Genomic DNA, 14,287 nt, shown 5'->3' on the forward strand with positions numbered 1-14,287 from the left:
CTTTAAAATGGATGTTGGGGCTGGAGAGGTGGCTCAAAGGTTAAGAGCGGCTAAAAGCATGTACTGCCGCTGCAGAGGGATGGGAGTCTGATTCTTAGTGCCCACATATGGTGGTTCACAGGTCCTGGCTTTTGTGCCTATGGGAACATTACACAAAGGGATTAGAAATGCATTACAAAATATACCAAAAGTTCTTTTGAAACTTAAGAACTTTTTAAGGTGGTGGTGGTGCACACCTTTAAACCCAGCACTTGGGAGGCAAAGGCTGGTGGATCTTTGAGTTTAAGGCCAGTATGGTCTACAGAGTGAGTTCCAGGACAGCCAGGGCTACTCAGAGAAACTCTGTTTAGAAAAACAAAAAAAATTAATTAAAAAATTTTAACTTTAAACCTAATTAAAAGTTTAAATGTTTCTGTCGTGTGTGCCATGCTATGCATGTGGAGGTCAGAGGACAACTTTTAAGAGTTGGATCTTTCCTTCCTCTGTGGGTCCTGGGTAGAGAACTCTTGTCAGGTTTGGGATCAAACACCCTTACCAACTAAACCATTTTACCAGCCCACCAAAACAGCCCACTGGAGAGCAGATCCTGAACTTGAATGGCTGTGAGCCTTAAGCAAGGCATGCCATTTGAGTTCCAGACTTAGACAATCTTTGTCTGTCCAGCTGTAGAATTCTGGAGGTATAGTGAGAAGCACCATCATGCTCTAGTGGTTTTGGAGTTGAAACTCTCATAGTCCACGAGGATCCATGTCCATGCTCCCAGGTTCTGATTCTCATTTTAAAGTTCTGCCAGCCCCAATGGTTCAGGCAAGCCACATTCAGGTTGATGGGGCTCAGAAAGTCACTGAGGTTGTTTCTTTGGATCACAGCCTTGCCATCACTGATTTCCAAGTGAGAGGAATTAGTTACAGAGAAAAGTAATGACCTCCACTTGAAGTGTGCCAGATGTGCCTCCTCTGCTAAGTCCCTAAGCTGGTCCTGACTGCTGGACATGGAAAATTGGGAGACAAAACATAGGCAGAGTTTGTGCCTGCTCAGGCTCTTCTCAGGCCCCCAAGCCAGCCCTGCTAGTGTGGCTGAAGGTGACTATATGGTTCCCATGTCTCTTCTACCAACAGGCCTCCCAGGTACTCTGTCCACTTCAGTCTGTCACACGGAAGTGCCTTGGTACTTCTGATCCTGCGGGCATGTTAGCACAGAAAGCCATTATTGGCCATTAACACCTTAACCTGCTTTTTATGGAGTGTGAGTCAGATGAGTCATGCTTGGTAGAAAAACAAGGAGCAGATCTAGAACCTGAATTACCTGGAAGGATGGATGTGAATTCTGGTGGAGCCCCAGCCTCAGACATAGGTCGGTACCTGCTAGTGAGAGGAGATAGAGCTCTGGACTGGGATGGATTGGGGCAGGTAGGGTTTAGAAGCATCCCGGACAAAGAGCTGCACTGGAAGAGCCTTGAAAGCAGGCAAGCACCATCAAGAGTGTGCCTGGGGAAGAAGTCCAGGATAGCAGGATAGCCTTGTGTGAGAGGAACACACAAAGGAAGTGTGTGAGGTCAAGGGAGGTTTATTAGAAACTCGATAGGCAGGTTCCCCTGTGCCAGATGGAACTGTTTGTTGATATCTTGCTGGAAGGCAGCTTCTAGTAGCCACTAAGTGGGGTTGAGCATGCTGCTGGAATGACAGGTGGTGAACTCAGTAGTGTGTGTAGAGATGTTCCTAGCCTTTCTTGGTCATGGGTGGGCTCCTGCTCTGGTGGGGACATAAGGCTTTCCACCTGTGATTAGGAAAGCTGTTGCCCACTTAAAGCACCTGCCATGTCTTGACACAGGGCTAGTTCTGTCTTCCAGACAAGTTGCCAAGAGGTTGTTGAGAAAATAAGAATCAGCTTTCCTGAAAGAGAGGCAGCTTGAATGCCCAGAAAAGAGCACACTTCACAGTGAGAGCAGATGATGAAAAGGCCCCTCCCGCTGGAGATGGCAGGGAATGCTAAGAGTCCGTGAGTGTGGTTCTGAGTCAGAACCTGTGGTTAGCAAGCAAGGAGGAGAACACCCTTGTCTATCACATGTAGACATTGCATAAATGCAAGTTCTATACTTCAGCAGAAATGTTGAGGTTTCAACTAATATTCTACAGCTACAAGGCTGTCTGAATTTATTATGACCAAAGACCCTTAGAGTCAAACTATTCATCTATAAGCATCTAGTGAAATAAGACAGCTTTGCCACACAGTCACAACCCTGAAGAGTGTATCGGACAAGGGTGGGTACAATCCGAAACAGGCACAGGCTGCCTCTGAAGAGCGTGGTTAGAATCTCCACAGCCACATTGCCCTGCGTTTGAACCTTTGCTGGTAAGAGCATTTGGTTACGTGAATATATGGTTCTGGAATCATATGTTATTTTGCTAGTTAAGAAAAATGTGGTACTACAAAAATGACTTCCTTAATGGATTATTTCATATTTGGCTCTGACCTGTGCTCAACCCAGGAAGTATTGGGCCAAGATGACAGTCACAGCCAGGCTGAGCCAGTGGCGTCCCGAAGTGCTGGCCTCCTCCTCCCTCCTCTCTTCCCTTTCACAGCAGCCAGTTTGACCCGTTTATTTACTTCCAACAGTTCACGGGTCCTCCCTGTCCTTGGTCTCCAGCACATCTTCCATCTACTCCACGGTGAGTCTGAATCAACGCTGAGCGACTGAGCTTGTGCATGCGTGCTTCATTATCAAGTATGTCAAGAGTAATTGTAAGCATACCATCTGCAGAGAGTATTCCCATTATAAAAGGATCAACTCCTAGACTTGAAGTTTGCAAACAGCTGCTATCACATCCCCCTTGGGGCTGGGGAGAGGGCTCAGTGGGTGAAGGGTTTGTTGCATAAGCATGAGAACCTGAGTTCTGATCCCAGCCCCCATGTAAAAGCTGAGAGCACACATCCTTAACCCCACCTTATATCCACATCTTCACATGAAGGACAGTGGCTCCTTGTCACCACAATGAGCATACATCAAATTCTTCCTGATTCATTAGAATACTATGCTCTTGTGTTTGGCCTTTCTGATGGATGGATTTAATTGTTTCAGTTTATAGAATTATGCCAGAAAAGAAACCAGTCAAAATCTAGACTCCCAGGGACTGGAGAGATGGCTCAGCAGCTATGAGCACTTGCTGCTCTTCCAGAGGACCTGGGTTCAATTCCCATGTGGTAACTCACAATCACCTGTAGCTCTAGTTCTAGGAAATCCAATGTCTTCTTCTAGCCTTCATGGATACCAGTCATACATACATCCATACAGGCAAATACTCATACACATAAAAATAAAAAAAATATTAAAGAAAAAAATTTCTAGACTTTCCCAAGTTTGCAAATTCAGCTGTCCCCATCAGCTGGGCTGCATTGCTCTTTTTTCTTCATAGTTCTGATTTTCTTTATGATTTATTTACAGCCAGAAGAAAAATGCCAGTCAGAGGTAAGGAACAGTTTGCAGTCAGATTCTCTTTCACTATCAGTGTTAATTCCATCCATCTCAGTCTGTAAATGGACTCCCCCAAAGCAAGTAACCTTATGCCTGTTTTTGTAGATTCGAAAGTTACGACGGGAGCTGGATGCCTCCCAGGAAAAGGTTTCTGCGCTGACCACCCAGCTGACTGCAAATGTGAGTGCATATTCGAGAGCGCACACTCACACATACACACACACACACACACACACCTGCACACACACACACACACACACACACACACACACCTGCACACATGGTATTAGCCAGGGACAGGGCAGGGTGGACCAAAGATGAAACAGAGTGGGTGGGAGGCAGAGTTGGGATGGGAGCTGAGGATAGGACTAAGTGGAAGCCAACAATAGAACCCAACAGGGAGGGAGCCAAGGATGTAACAGGGTAGGAGCTAGAGAGAATAAAAACAAGTAGGAACCAAGGACAGCATAGAGGAGAGACTGGAGGTTGGACAGGAAATAGCCGTTGGACTCCTGAGCATTGCCCTGAGGCCCTGGGTCTCTGGACACTCAAGAAGTAACTCTGTGGGATCAAAAGGAGATGACCTTTAGTCCTGTGAACATTGATGCCAGGTCAGGAGCTAGCAGCATGGCTTGGGGTTCTCTCTGTAACATCTGAGTCTGGCTTTGCTAGTCTGTGTAATGGGATGATTGTCGTCTCCCTGTGTTGTGAGGTGACCAAGGCTTGCAGTCTTTTAAGTGTTAACTCATCTCCCTTCCTCTTTCTGAAGACTGTGGTCTTAAGGGAGGTGGGAACACTAAGAAACATGGGAAGAAAGGCAGCTGTGGCTTCATGATAAATAGCTGGTGCTCTGTAGTTACATTATGCACAGTGTTCAGCACTGCCAGCCTTCTTTCTGTCCCACCACTCTTTCTAGTGCCAGCAACACTGGGCTCTGGGTCCAACAGCAAGTCAGGCAGAATCACTGCCACCTTCCTGTGCCAGCTCAGGACCTGAAGGGAGGCACAGTGAACAAGTTCCCTGGGACATGATCATTCTTGTCATAGCGATGAAAGACGCACACAAGTGCCAAGCTACATCTTGGTGGGAGGTGGGAGGGAGTCAGGAAGGGTTTCCCAGAGGAAGTGACACCAGAATTGATGTCCTGTGGAAGGGTGCAGCATCCTAACCGAAGTGAACAGTCAGTGCAAGGTGAACTGTGAGTGGCTTATCTAGTTAGTAGCTAAGCCAAGAGTGAGTAGAGAGACATGGGAGAAGTCTATAGTATACAGGAAAGGCGAGGGACAGATGAGTGTCTGAGCTGTTAGGTGGGGCTTTAGGACTTTTGGGAGAACCCTGCCAATGTGGACCAAAGAGAATAGAAGAGAGGCAAGGATCTCCCTCCCTATCTGGGAGACCCACAGAGAAGCTCCACTGAGGGCAGGGCTGTGACCCAGAGAGGCTGGGGCTTTGGGGAGGTTTGGGGAGGTGCTTGGTGGCTCCAAGGCCAGACTTCCTGCCCAGCCTCAGAGCAGCACAGATCAGGGTAGCAGAGCCTGTTATGGGGAGCACCCTGCGAGGCCCACTTCATTCCAACAGTGGAAGCCACTTCAAAGACTAGTCTCCTTTGACCAGGAGAGTGAGTCAGGGCTCCAGAGTAGTCATTTACCTGGAATTCTTACCCTGCCTATTCCTGCTTGAGCCTGACTGACTCCAGGAAGTGTGGCTCTTTCAAATCTGCATGTGAAGCGTGAAGTGCCCTAAATTACAAGCCCAGGAAGTGTAACCCCCTTCATCATTACTCCATCTCCCAAGCTCTGAATATTTTCCCTGAACTATGTGCTGTGCAATCCTTTCTTTTCGTCACCCTCCCTGTCTGTCATCAGTATGGCTATCAAAAGACCATTGGAGGGCTGGAGGGATGGCTCAGCTGTTAACAACATTCACTGTTATTCCTGAGGACCCCAGGTAGGTTCCTAGCATCCATGTCAAATGGCTCACGACCACCTGTAACTCCAGCTCCAGGAGATCTGATGCCCTCTTCTGGCCTCTTTAGGTACCCACATATAAATGTGGTATACACACACACACACACACACACACACACACACACACACACACACACACAATAATGAAACTAAGAAATCATTAGAAACAATCTCAGAGCTGAATTTTCAGACTTAGATTCTTCCTATTCAAAAAGTGGCAATGGTATCCTGAATGTCTTCTAATTGGAAAACCCAATGTATACACCTGAGTCCAGAACTGAATGCAGACCCAGGGAGGTGGACAGTGACCCCCTACCCCCAGGAAATGCTTCATGATTTGAGGCAGTCATCAAGTGCTGCCCTTGACTCTTCATCAAGTACAAGTCATTTGCTTACCAGTGACCTTGGGTTAATCCCACCAGGAGCCCTATGTTGGCCTGTGGTTCTCTACCCTCTGTGCTAGAAGGACTGGAGTAAGGCCCCTTATATTATTCCAAAGTGTGTTGCACCTCACAAAAGCTGCTGAGTGCAGTGTTGTTTTAAAGTAAATATTTAGTCTTACCACACTCCACACTCCACCTCAGCCACTAGTGTTTTATTATCTGCCATCTTTCTCAGAGACCAAGCTGTGTTTGTTTTCCTAGGACAAGCTACTCTGAGCTGCCCTGGCTGGTGTTTTCATAGCTCTCCATTTGTTTTCCCTGGGAATGTGAGAATGGCACTTGGCGGGAAGGCTGTTGTGTTATGTTGTGCAGCCCCGCTAGGCCCTGCCTCCCCTGTGTTTTCATAGCTGTGCTCAGGACACAAAAGCAGCCCTTTTACTCACCAGCAGAACTGGATCTCTGACCCTTCAGAGCTAAGCGGCTGTTTTCTGAGCTTGCAAACACACTTTCACAGCTTGAGTAAGTAGTGGTGTCCCAGGGATCACGGGTAACCCTGGATGCAGATGCAGAATGAAAGTGAAGGCAAGTCATCCCATTTCACTCCTTCCTCTGCTGGGTGAGGACAGCATGCTGTGCCCTGACCCAATTCCCCTTCCCACTATGCAGTTTTGAGTTGATTAGCTTTAGTGGTATGGTAATGCTAGGGAGACTGAGGCAGAAGGATACCAGCTCGGGGCCAACCTAGCCTATATAGTGACTACCAGGCCAGCCTGAGGAAGGATGGGAGACTCTGACTCAAAAAAAAAGGGGGGTGGTGGAGGAGGGACTGCAGAAATGGCTCTGTGGTTAAGAGATTGCTCTTCCAGAGGACCCAGGTTCAAGTCCCAGCACCCACATGAAGGCTCGCAACTGTCTGTCAATCCAGTTCTAGGGGACCTAACACCCTCACACAGACATGCATGCAGGCCAAGCACCAATGCACATAAAATAAAAATAAGTAAATTACTTAAAAAATCATTTTGCCCCCTATTCAAGGTAAACTAAAGAACAGAGGCATTTTCTCCATTTCAGATATATAGAGTGTAATACAAAAGAAACCATCTGGGTAGTCTTGCTGCATTGGTGTCTCTGCACTGTGACAGCAGAGGGTCCTGGCCTATCTTCTGTCTCAGTCCTATCCAGCCTATCGTGATAAAGTCTAGTGAACAAACAGTTGAGTCACTCTGTAGCTCTCTCCCTAGGTTGACATCCAGATCCATTCAACAACCCTGCCCACTTGTATCCCACGTTTATCCTTCTCTTGGGGCACTGATCACCTTTTCCTCTGGGTTTTTACAGTGTGGTCACATCTCACTTTCCAGACTAAACTCTGGTCCTTCATATCCATCTCAGCAGGATCAGTGACCTATGTCCTCTATAAGAGTAGCAAGTGCTCTTAGCTGCAGAGCCATTTTTTCAGCCCAGTAGACTTGGTCTTAACGGCATTTTCAGATTTCCCCATTCAACTAACAGTTGAATCAATCAATCATGACACATCCATTACTCTCTATCACAAACAGGCATAGTTTGGGCACAATAATCTCTTGACCTTGACACTGAATTTCTCAATTCCAAGATATACATGGGTTTGCTTATCTATTTATCAATGTATTGATTTATCTATTTATTTGTTTGTTTGAGACAGCATCTCTATAAGGAGCAGGCTGGCCTTGAACTCACAAAGATCTGCTTGCCTCTGCCTTCCAAGTGCTAGAATTGCAAGCAAGTACCACCATGCCCAGCTATTGTTTTTTGTTGTTGTTGCTGCTGCTGCTGCTGTTGTTGGTTTTGTTTTGTTTTGTTTTGTTTTTCAAGACAATGTTTCTCTGGGTAGCCCTGGCTGTCCTGGAACTCACTTTGTAAACCAGGCTAGCCTTGAACTCACAGAGATCCTCCTGCCTCTGCCTGCCAAACACTGAGATTAAACACTGTGAGCCATCACTGCCGGGCTATTGTTTTGTTTATAAAATAGATTTATTTTATGTTTTAGTTATATGAATGTGAGTGTTTGCTCTAGTGCATTCAGGCGCCCACTGAGGCCAGAAAAGGGCATTGGATACACTGGACCTGAAGTTACAAGGTGGCTGTGAACTGCCTAACAGAGGTTCTGAGAGCTGAACTGTAATCCTCTGCTCCCATAGAGGACCTAAGTTTAGTTCCCAGAATCTGGATGGTGGCTTACAATCTCCTGTAACTTTAGCTCCAGGGAGATCTAACATCCCCTTGTGGCTTCTTGAGACACTTACATGCATACAGTACACTTATATACTTGTAGACAAGACATTCATACACATAAAATAAAAATAAATAAATATATAGAAAGAAAGCATGAAACAGGAATGAAAATGGATGTCTGGCAGAAAAGTGGCTCGGAGGGTCAGGCAGGCAGGTGTGATTTGTCTGATGCCCTGAGTTTGCTCTCGGAGTCTGCGTGGAGGGAGGAGAGAGCTCTTCACAGTTAAGCTGTCCATCCAGCCCAATAGACATAGTTTTATTTTGTTACATTGTACCATCTGAAGATTGGATGCATATGCTAATTATAGCCATCCACTTTTGAAACTTTTTCTGAGCCTTGTATAAGACCTTGCATCTGGTGTCTTGTTCTAACAAGAGTATATCAAAGTGTGCAGGAGCCTGGAGGAAAGTGTCTCCCTGGGGGAGCTGGGAAAGGTTTCTTCATCCAGGCAGCAGATGGGCCTTTCAGTGACTTTTTATTAATGAGGATTATAACAAGGAAAATAAGCCAGCCACTTTGTTCATTCTATAACCGGCTTCCCATGAGCCTGTGCTTCCCGTGAACTTGGTAATTGGTGAACAGCAGATGCTACTGCAGTGTGTTGTGGAATCAGCCATAAACTACAGTCACAGACCCCATGTTCTTCCAATGACAACCTCAGTGTGTGTTGAATAAAGTGGACCTGTGAAAGTGAGTATGAGGGAATAGACCCAGACTGGTGGTGTCACCAGTCAGACACATAAAAATTAGGCAAAGACCAGGTAGGGAAAAGGTGTGGGACAGGGGGAAGAATGCTTAAGGAAGGAGGATTTGAGCATGGGCTAGGCAAGAGTAAACGATCCCACAGAGTGATAGGCTGAACCTGTACAAACCACATGATGAGGCTCTAGTAAGTTTTTGTCTTGAGAACCCAGTCTCCCTCAGGCACTCTGGCCTGGCAAGATGAGGCTTCACTGAGGCTTCCTCTTCCCCTCCAGGCTCACCTTGTGGCAGCCTTTGAGCAGAGCTTGGGAAACATGACCATCAGGCTGCAGAGTTTAACTATGACTGCAGAGCAGAAGGTAAGGCTGGGGGATGCCATTGCTCTCTTTCGTTTCAGATAGAGATGCAGATGTTATGTCTTGGACTAGTAGGGTTTAATGTCAAGAATAGATCTGTTGGGTAAAATACAGCCTAGATCAATCAAATGTTGGTCCTGGTGTCTCCTATGGCTCTTGTGGTCTTCGCCACTCTTGTGGCCTCCTGTACTCCCTGATGTCCCTCCTGTACTCCCTGAGTTTAGATCCCGTCCATGTATAGACAGATCTGTGGCACTCCTTTGCCACTGCCCTCCTCTGCTCTGTTCAGGCAAAAGTTGTTCTTTTGAAGCTGGTTTGGGATGTACCTATTACATCTTTCTCGTCTTCAGGATTCAGAACTGAATGAGTTAAGAAAAACTATCGAGCTGCTGAAGAAACAGAATGCAGCTGCCCAGGCTGCCATTAATGGGGTGATCAATACACCAGAGCTCAACTGCAAAGGTAACATGTGAGACACACCATAGACAGCCTGTCACAGTACAAGATGCTGCTCCCTGCGATGGGGAGAGAGAGACTGTGACTCAAGCTGTAGATCCAAGGGATGGGTACAGAAGGTGGACCCTTTCGTCTGCTTGCTTCTGGCCACTGCAGAGATGGCTAGTGTAGTGCATCCTCTTCTCTGGTAAATCTTAAAGAAGGAAGAAATAGGTTTCTTATGGAGAAGCATCCTAGTGTCTTATAGCTTTTCTCATGCCTCCATGATTATCTGTATTCATATTGGAGAAATAGTAGAATGGGTTCATCTCTTACTTGCCACAGGAAACTGCCCTAATAAATTGTTGGGTTTCGTGTGTGTGTGTGTGTGTGTGTGTGTGTGTGTGTTTTCTTTTTTTTTTTTTTTTTTTTTTTGTGGACTTGCAGGTGACTTCAGCAATACCCACTTGAACAGCACCTATGCTCTGGGCAGTATGGGTACCCAGTACTTAGAGAAGGCTTTCCCTGTATTTTCAACACCATGCCAAGTCTTCTCCTTTTTAAACTTGCTCATTTTCTTTTCACAACTAAATTACAAGGACCCTTCAGGCCCTTTGCTCATTGTTGATGATGGCCAAGGGCTTCAGAGGTGATGGTGGCCAAGGGCTTCAGAGGTGAGGTCAAAGGTAGTTAGGAATAAAAGTAGGCCTGGACTTTAAGGCCTTCTGGCTCTACAGCAAGCTGTCTTTGGATTAGAGATGGTTCTATCCATAGGAGGAAAGCTAGCTGCAGCCACAATTTCTGCCATCTCTTGTTATTTCTGTCAAAACAGATACTGGGTCTGCAAAAGAGCAGTGATGGTTAGAAAGTTAGCAATACAGAGTGAAGGGAGAAGAGTCCTGGAGGCCAAGGGAAGAGGGCCTGAGAGACATGGGCTTGGTGCATAAAGGGTCACAGGGAGGCAAGTAGAACAGAAACGTAGCAATCAAAGGAGGAGAGATCACTGGAGACCTGGGTGCCATCCCTAGTGTGGCTAAAGAGAAGTGATTGAAGGAGCTCCTACTGGGGCATACTGCTGTGTTTAGAAGCATGTCCCCTGTCTGTCAAAGCAGAGAACTGGTGTTGGGAATATTCCTTAGGCTTTCTAACCTCCATTCTGTAGAGTGCAAGGTGATAGTTCCTATGTGAAAGAGGGTATAGTCATTATCAGTTCTAGGCTCTCACAACCAGCAGCGGGGTATACAAGTGCCCTGGAGTCAGAGGAGGCCATTCCTGGGGCCAGAAGATTGTGTTCTGGGGCTCAAGGGCTGACATGCCTTACTTTGCTCTCCAGGAAATGGCAGCAGCCAGACTGCAGACCTACGTATCCGCAGGCAGCACTCCTCTGACAGTGTCTCCAGTATCAATAGTGCCACCAGCCACTCGAGTGTGGGCAGCAACATAGAGAGTGACTCAAAGAAGAAGAAGAGGAAAAACTGGGTGAGTGCACATCCCTAGACTCTCCCAGAGACTGGCTCATGGTGTCCCCAGAATAGGTATCCACCGATAAAGCCCAGGCTTCCTCCTGACCTCAGTACCACAGTCCTCGGAGTGTAGATCCAAGGAAGTGGCCTTTTACTAAAACCGACACTGTGCTCAGCAAAACAGTGGCATTGATCAAGTCCCACACTGTGGTTTTTCTCTTCATGAGACTGTGTGATGTACACGTCTTTCATTTCATGTGTATCTCATTTCTTGCTCATCTTACACTGGCCACAGAGTCCAGAGCTTAGTGAATCTCATTATTCCTATTTACTGTTTTGCCCTTAGTCCTTGGGATGAAACTCCATAACTCACGCCTGCTCCACTCCTGAACTATACCCCTCCTGAAGCCTTTGACAAAACTACTCATAAGTAGTTTCTTAGCAAGTATTAAAAGTTATCTCATCCTTAACCTTAATCTTTACTTGTTTATTTACTTATTTATGCAAGGTCTCACTTGATATATAGGCCTAGCTGGCATTGTACTATGTAGACCAACCTAGCCCCAGCTTGCAACAGTTCTTCCTTTGCCTCCCAATTGCTTAGATTACAGTTGTGTACCACCATAGGCCTGCTATTTATCTATGTAATTGCCTTGGATAATATCAAACCAGCATTCTTAATGAAAAATTTATAACCATATTCTACAAGTGTGCTTCATAGTGTTAGTGTTATGGGTTAGGGGCCCAAGTTCAGGCTTGTGCCTCAGAAAGTTGGGTCTAATACAGTCGCTATCCGTAATCCTAAAATGCTCCTTGATTCTCTGCCTGGAGTGCCGAAGGCTGCTTTCTTTACTCCAAAAAAGTCCCAAGCACTTCTGCCCAGTTTCATTGCTGCTGTCACAGCTTCAGGGCAGTGAGGAGGTATGTTACTCACCAGGGATACCCTGGGTACATCTGAAGTGGCCAGGCTCACCAAGCCCCATTGTTAGCTCTGACACTGTCCTGTTTCATGGTGTCATCGTGTCCTTCATCCCATATATGTCTCACTCATCTTGAATCATCTTGGATGGGTGGCGAGGTCTAGTTAGCAATAGGGGTTTCGTAATGCTGGTCATTGGTGACTCACCTTGGAGGTGAGCTACCAGGCCATCTTCATGTCATCCTCTTATTAGTCTGGTTAGCTTTTTTTCTTTATGTTACTAACAGTTTTTCTTAGCAACTTGTTTTTTTTTTGTAGCTAGAGAAGATGAGCACGTGTTGCCATCTCTAATATGCAGTTGATAAATGTAATCTATTCAGATTCTGAAAACAGTGAGAGAATTATCTGTGAATAATACACGGTCAGTGAGATGGCTCTGCAGCTAAAGGCATTTGCCTTGCAAGCTAGATAGTCTGAGTTTGATCCCTGGAACTCATCTAAAGATAGAAAGAACTGACTCCATGAAATTGTCTTCTGCCATCACACGTGTGTGACGGCACACTCGTTATACTCCCCTCCCCCTACACATGCACAATGCATACACAGAATAGTAAAACAACAGCAATAATAACAAAATTTAAGAAAAGGAAAAACCCTGGCTGTTTTCTTCTAGCCAAGAAATGAAACTTGTTTATGTTGTTTTTAGACAATTCTCACTTCTCCATGAAGCCCGGAAGGATGGATAACAGACATCTTCCGTGTACCCCAAATCTTACCTCTGTCTAAATTATGTAATCTCCTCTTTCACCTGGCACTTTAGCTCTCTGGCTTGCGTGGCAAAGCCTGGTTCTGTGATTACCATCTGCAAAGTGGAGCATCAGTAGACAGCAAGAGAGCAGTGGGCTGGGGTTTGCCCACAAGCAGCTTGTCGGAATCAGAACACATCCATTAGGAAAGGCCTCGTGACTCACAAATGGGGAAATTCCTAGAATATATTTTCAGAAGGTAAAAATTAGGTTCCCAGAAAAGGAAATGACTCCTAAAATACCTATTTTGGAGACAAAATATGATTACTTTTGTTTGGAGCCTAGAAAACTACGTGCTGGTCATGGCCCTTGGAGAATTTTGTTTAATTCTCATGTTCCCGCCAGAATTTCCATGTCTGCCTCAGGGGGTTGGGGAACAGCCTTACCCCTTTTCTGTTTTTTCCAATGTAGTTAATGAGTTTCATAGACAGATATGGAATTGCTGAGTGACAAGTGAGGTAGCCAAGTTCTGTGCTTGCTAAATTATGTTCCTCATGGCAGGAGAGCATGAACCCATAAGCTGACACAACAAAGAGCTAGCTGTGCAGACTCAAGGAGCCAATGCAGATGTCAGTCCTCGATTGCCTTCCCACTGCTGCTCTGACCCAAGACATGATTGAAAAGAGGCAGGGAGATGAGCAAACAGACAGGAAAGCAGGGAAGCCATTGCAAGTGAGGAGAAGCCGGGAAAGCCCTGGCTGTAGGAAACCCCTCAGCTTGCTCTTCCCTTCCTCTCATGATGGAAGAAGATGCTCCTCACAACCTGTGCTGTTCAAGCATCCCACTCCCACCAGAAGCCTCTGTGAGGTGTTTATTATGAACCATGTTGCATCTGAAAAGTCATCAGCTTTCCCTGTCACTGGCTTTCTCTGTTAAAAATTGTCTTTTTTCCTTCCCCTTCCCTGTTTTTTGCTTGCATTTTCTCTGGCAGGTCAATGAGGTAAGCGAGACCAAGTTTAATATCAGATACCAAGCTAACCCATCCATTGATATGACTAACCTCATCCGCATCTGTCCCCACATCTGAGCATCCTGCTTTGTTGCTGTGTAACCTCATCTTCCCACGTGCACCTGCTGAGCCAGGCTCTGTCTTGCTGTTGGCATCTATTCTGGAACGAAGAGTAGGCATGGAATGCCCCCACAGGCCCATCCTGAGCTGTCAATGCCAGATAACTTCCCTTTTTCCTGAATGCACTGATTCCACAGAGCTGCTGGGTGCCTTTGCCATTGATGGGGGAAATGTGGTCCAGTTAATTGCTCTTTTGTAAGCATGCCTCTCCCCTGGCCTCACCTCTACGAGGCTGACGGTCTTATGTATTCAGTTGCGCAGCTCCTTCAAGCAAGCTTTTGGGAAGAAGAAGTCCCCTAAGTCAGCATCCTCACACTCAGACATCGAGGAGATGACGGATTCTTCATTGCCTTCCTCACCAAAATTGCCACACAACGGATCCACAGGCTCTACCCCGTTGCTGAGGAATGCCCACTCCAACTCTCTGTGAGTTTGTCTAA

The 14,287-nt window shown here is 46.2% G+C and overlaps 1 protein-coding gene across 11 annotated transcripts in view; it reads left to right on the top strand.

Annotated features, from left to right (window-relative positions):
• The window catches only part of Nav2 (neuron navigator 2), a 356,301-nt gene that overhangs the window by 307,696 nt on the left and 34,318 nt on the right, over positions 1-14,287 (top strand). For 9 of the 11 annotated variants that reach the window (XM_027410497.2, XM_035442487.1, XM_035442488.1 and 6 more), the window contains 8 exons: positions 2,617-2,669; positions 3,443-3,466; positions 3,578-3,652; positions 9,075-9,158; positions 9,506-9,617; positions 10,924-11,069; positions 13,710-13,718; positions 14,101-14,273. In XM_027410497.2, coding sequence (XP_027266298.1) covers positions 2,617-2,669; positions 3,443-3,466; positions 3,578-3,652; positions 9,075-9,158; positions 9,506-9,617; positions 10,924-11,069; positions 13,710-13,718; positions 14,101-14,273 — 676 coding nt within the window. The remainder of the gene's footprint in view (positions 1-2,616; positions 2,670-3,442; positions 3,467-3,577; positions 3,653-9,074; positions 9,159-9,505; positions 9,618-10,923; positions 11,070-13,709; positions 13,719-14,100; positions 14,274-14,287) is intronic. The other 2 variants (XM_027410500.2, XM_035442489.1) reach the window with 1 other exon arrangement.

Source organism: Cricetulus griseus, chromosome 3 (genome assembly GCF_003668045.3).
Source record: "Cricetulus griseus strain 17A/GY chromosome 3, alternate assembly CriGri-PICRH-1.0, whole genome shotgun sequence".
Lineage (NCBI taxonomy): Eukaryota > Metazoa > Chordata > Mammalia > Rodentia > Cricetidae > Cricetulus > Cricetulus griseus.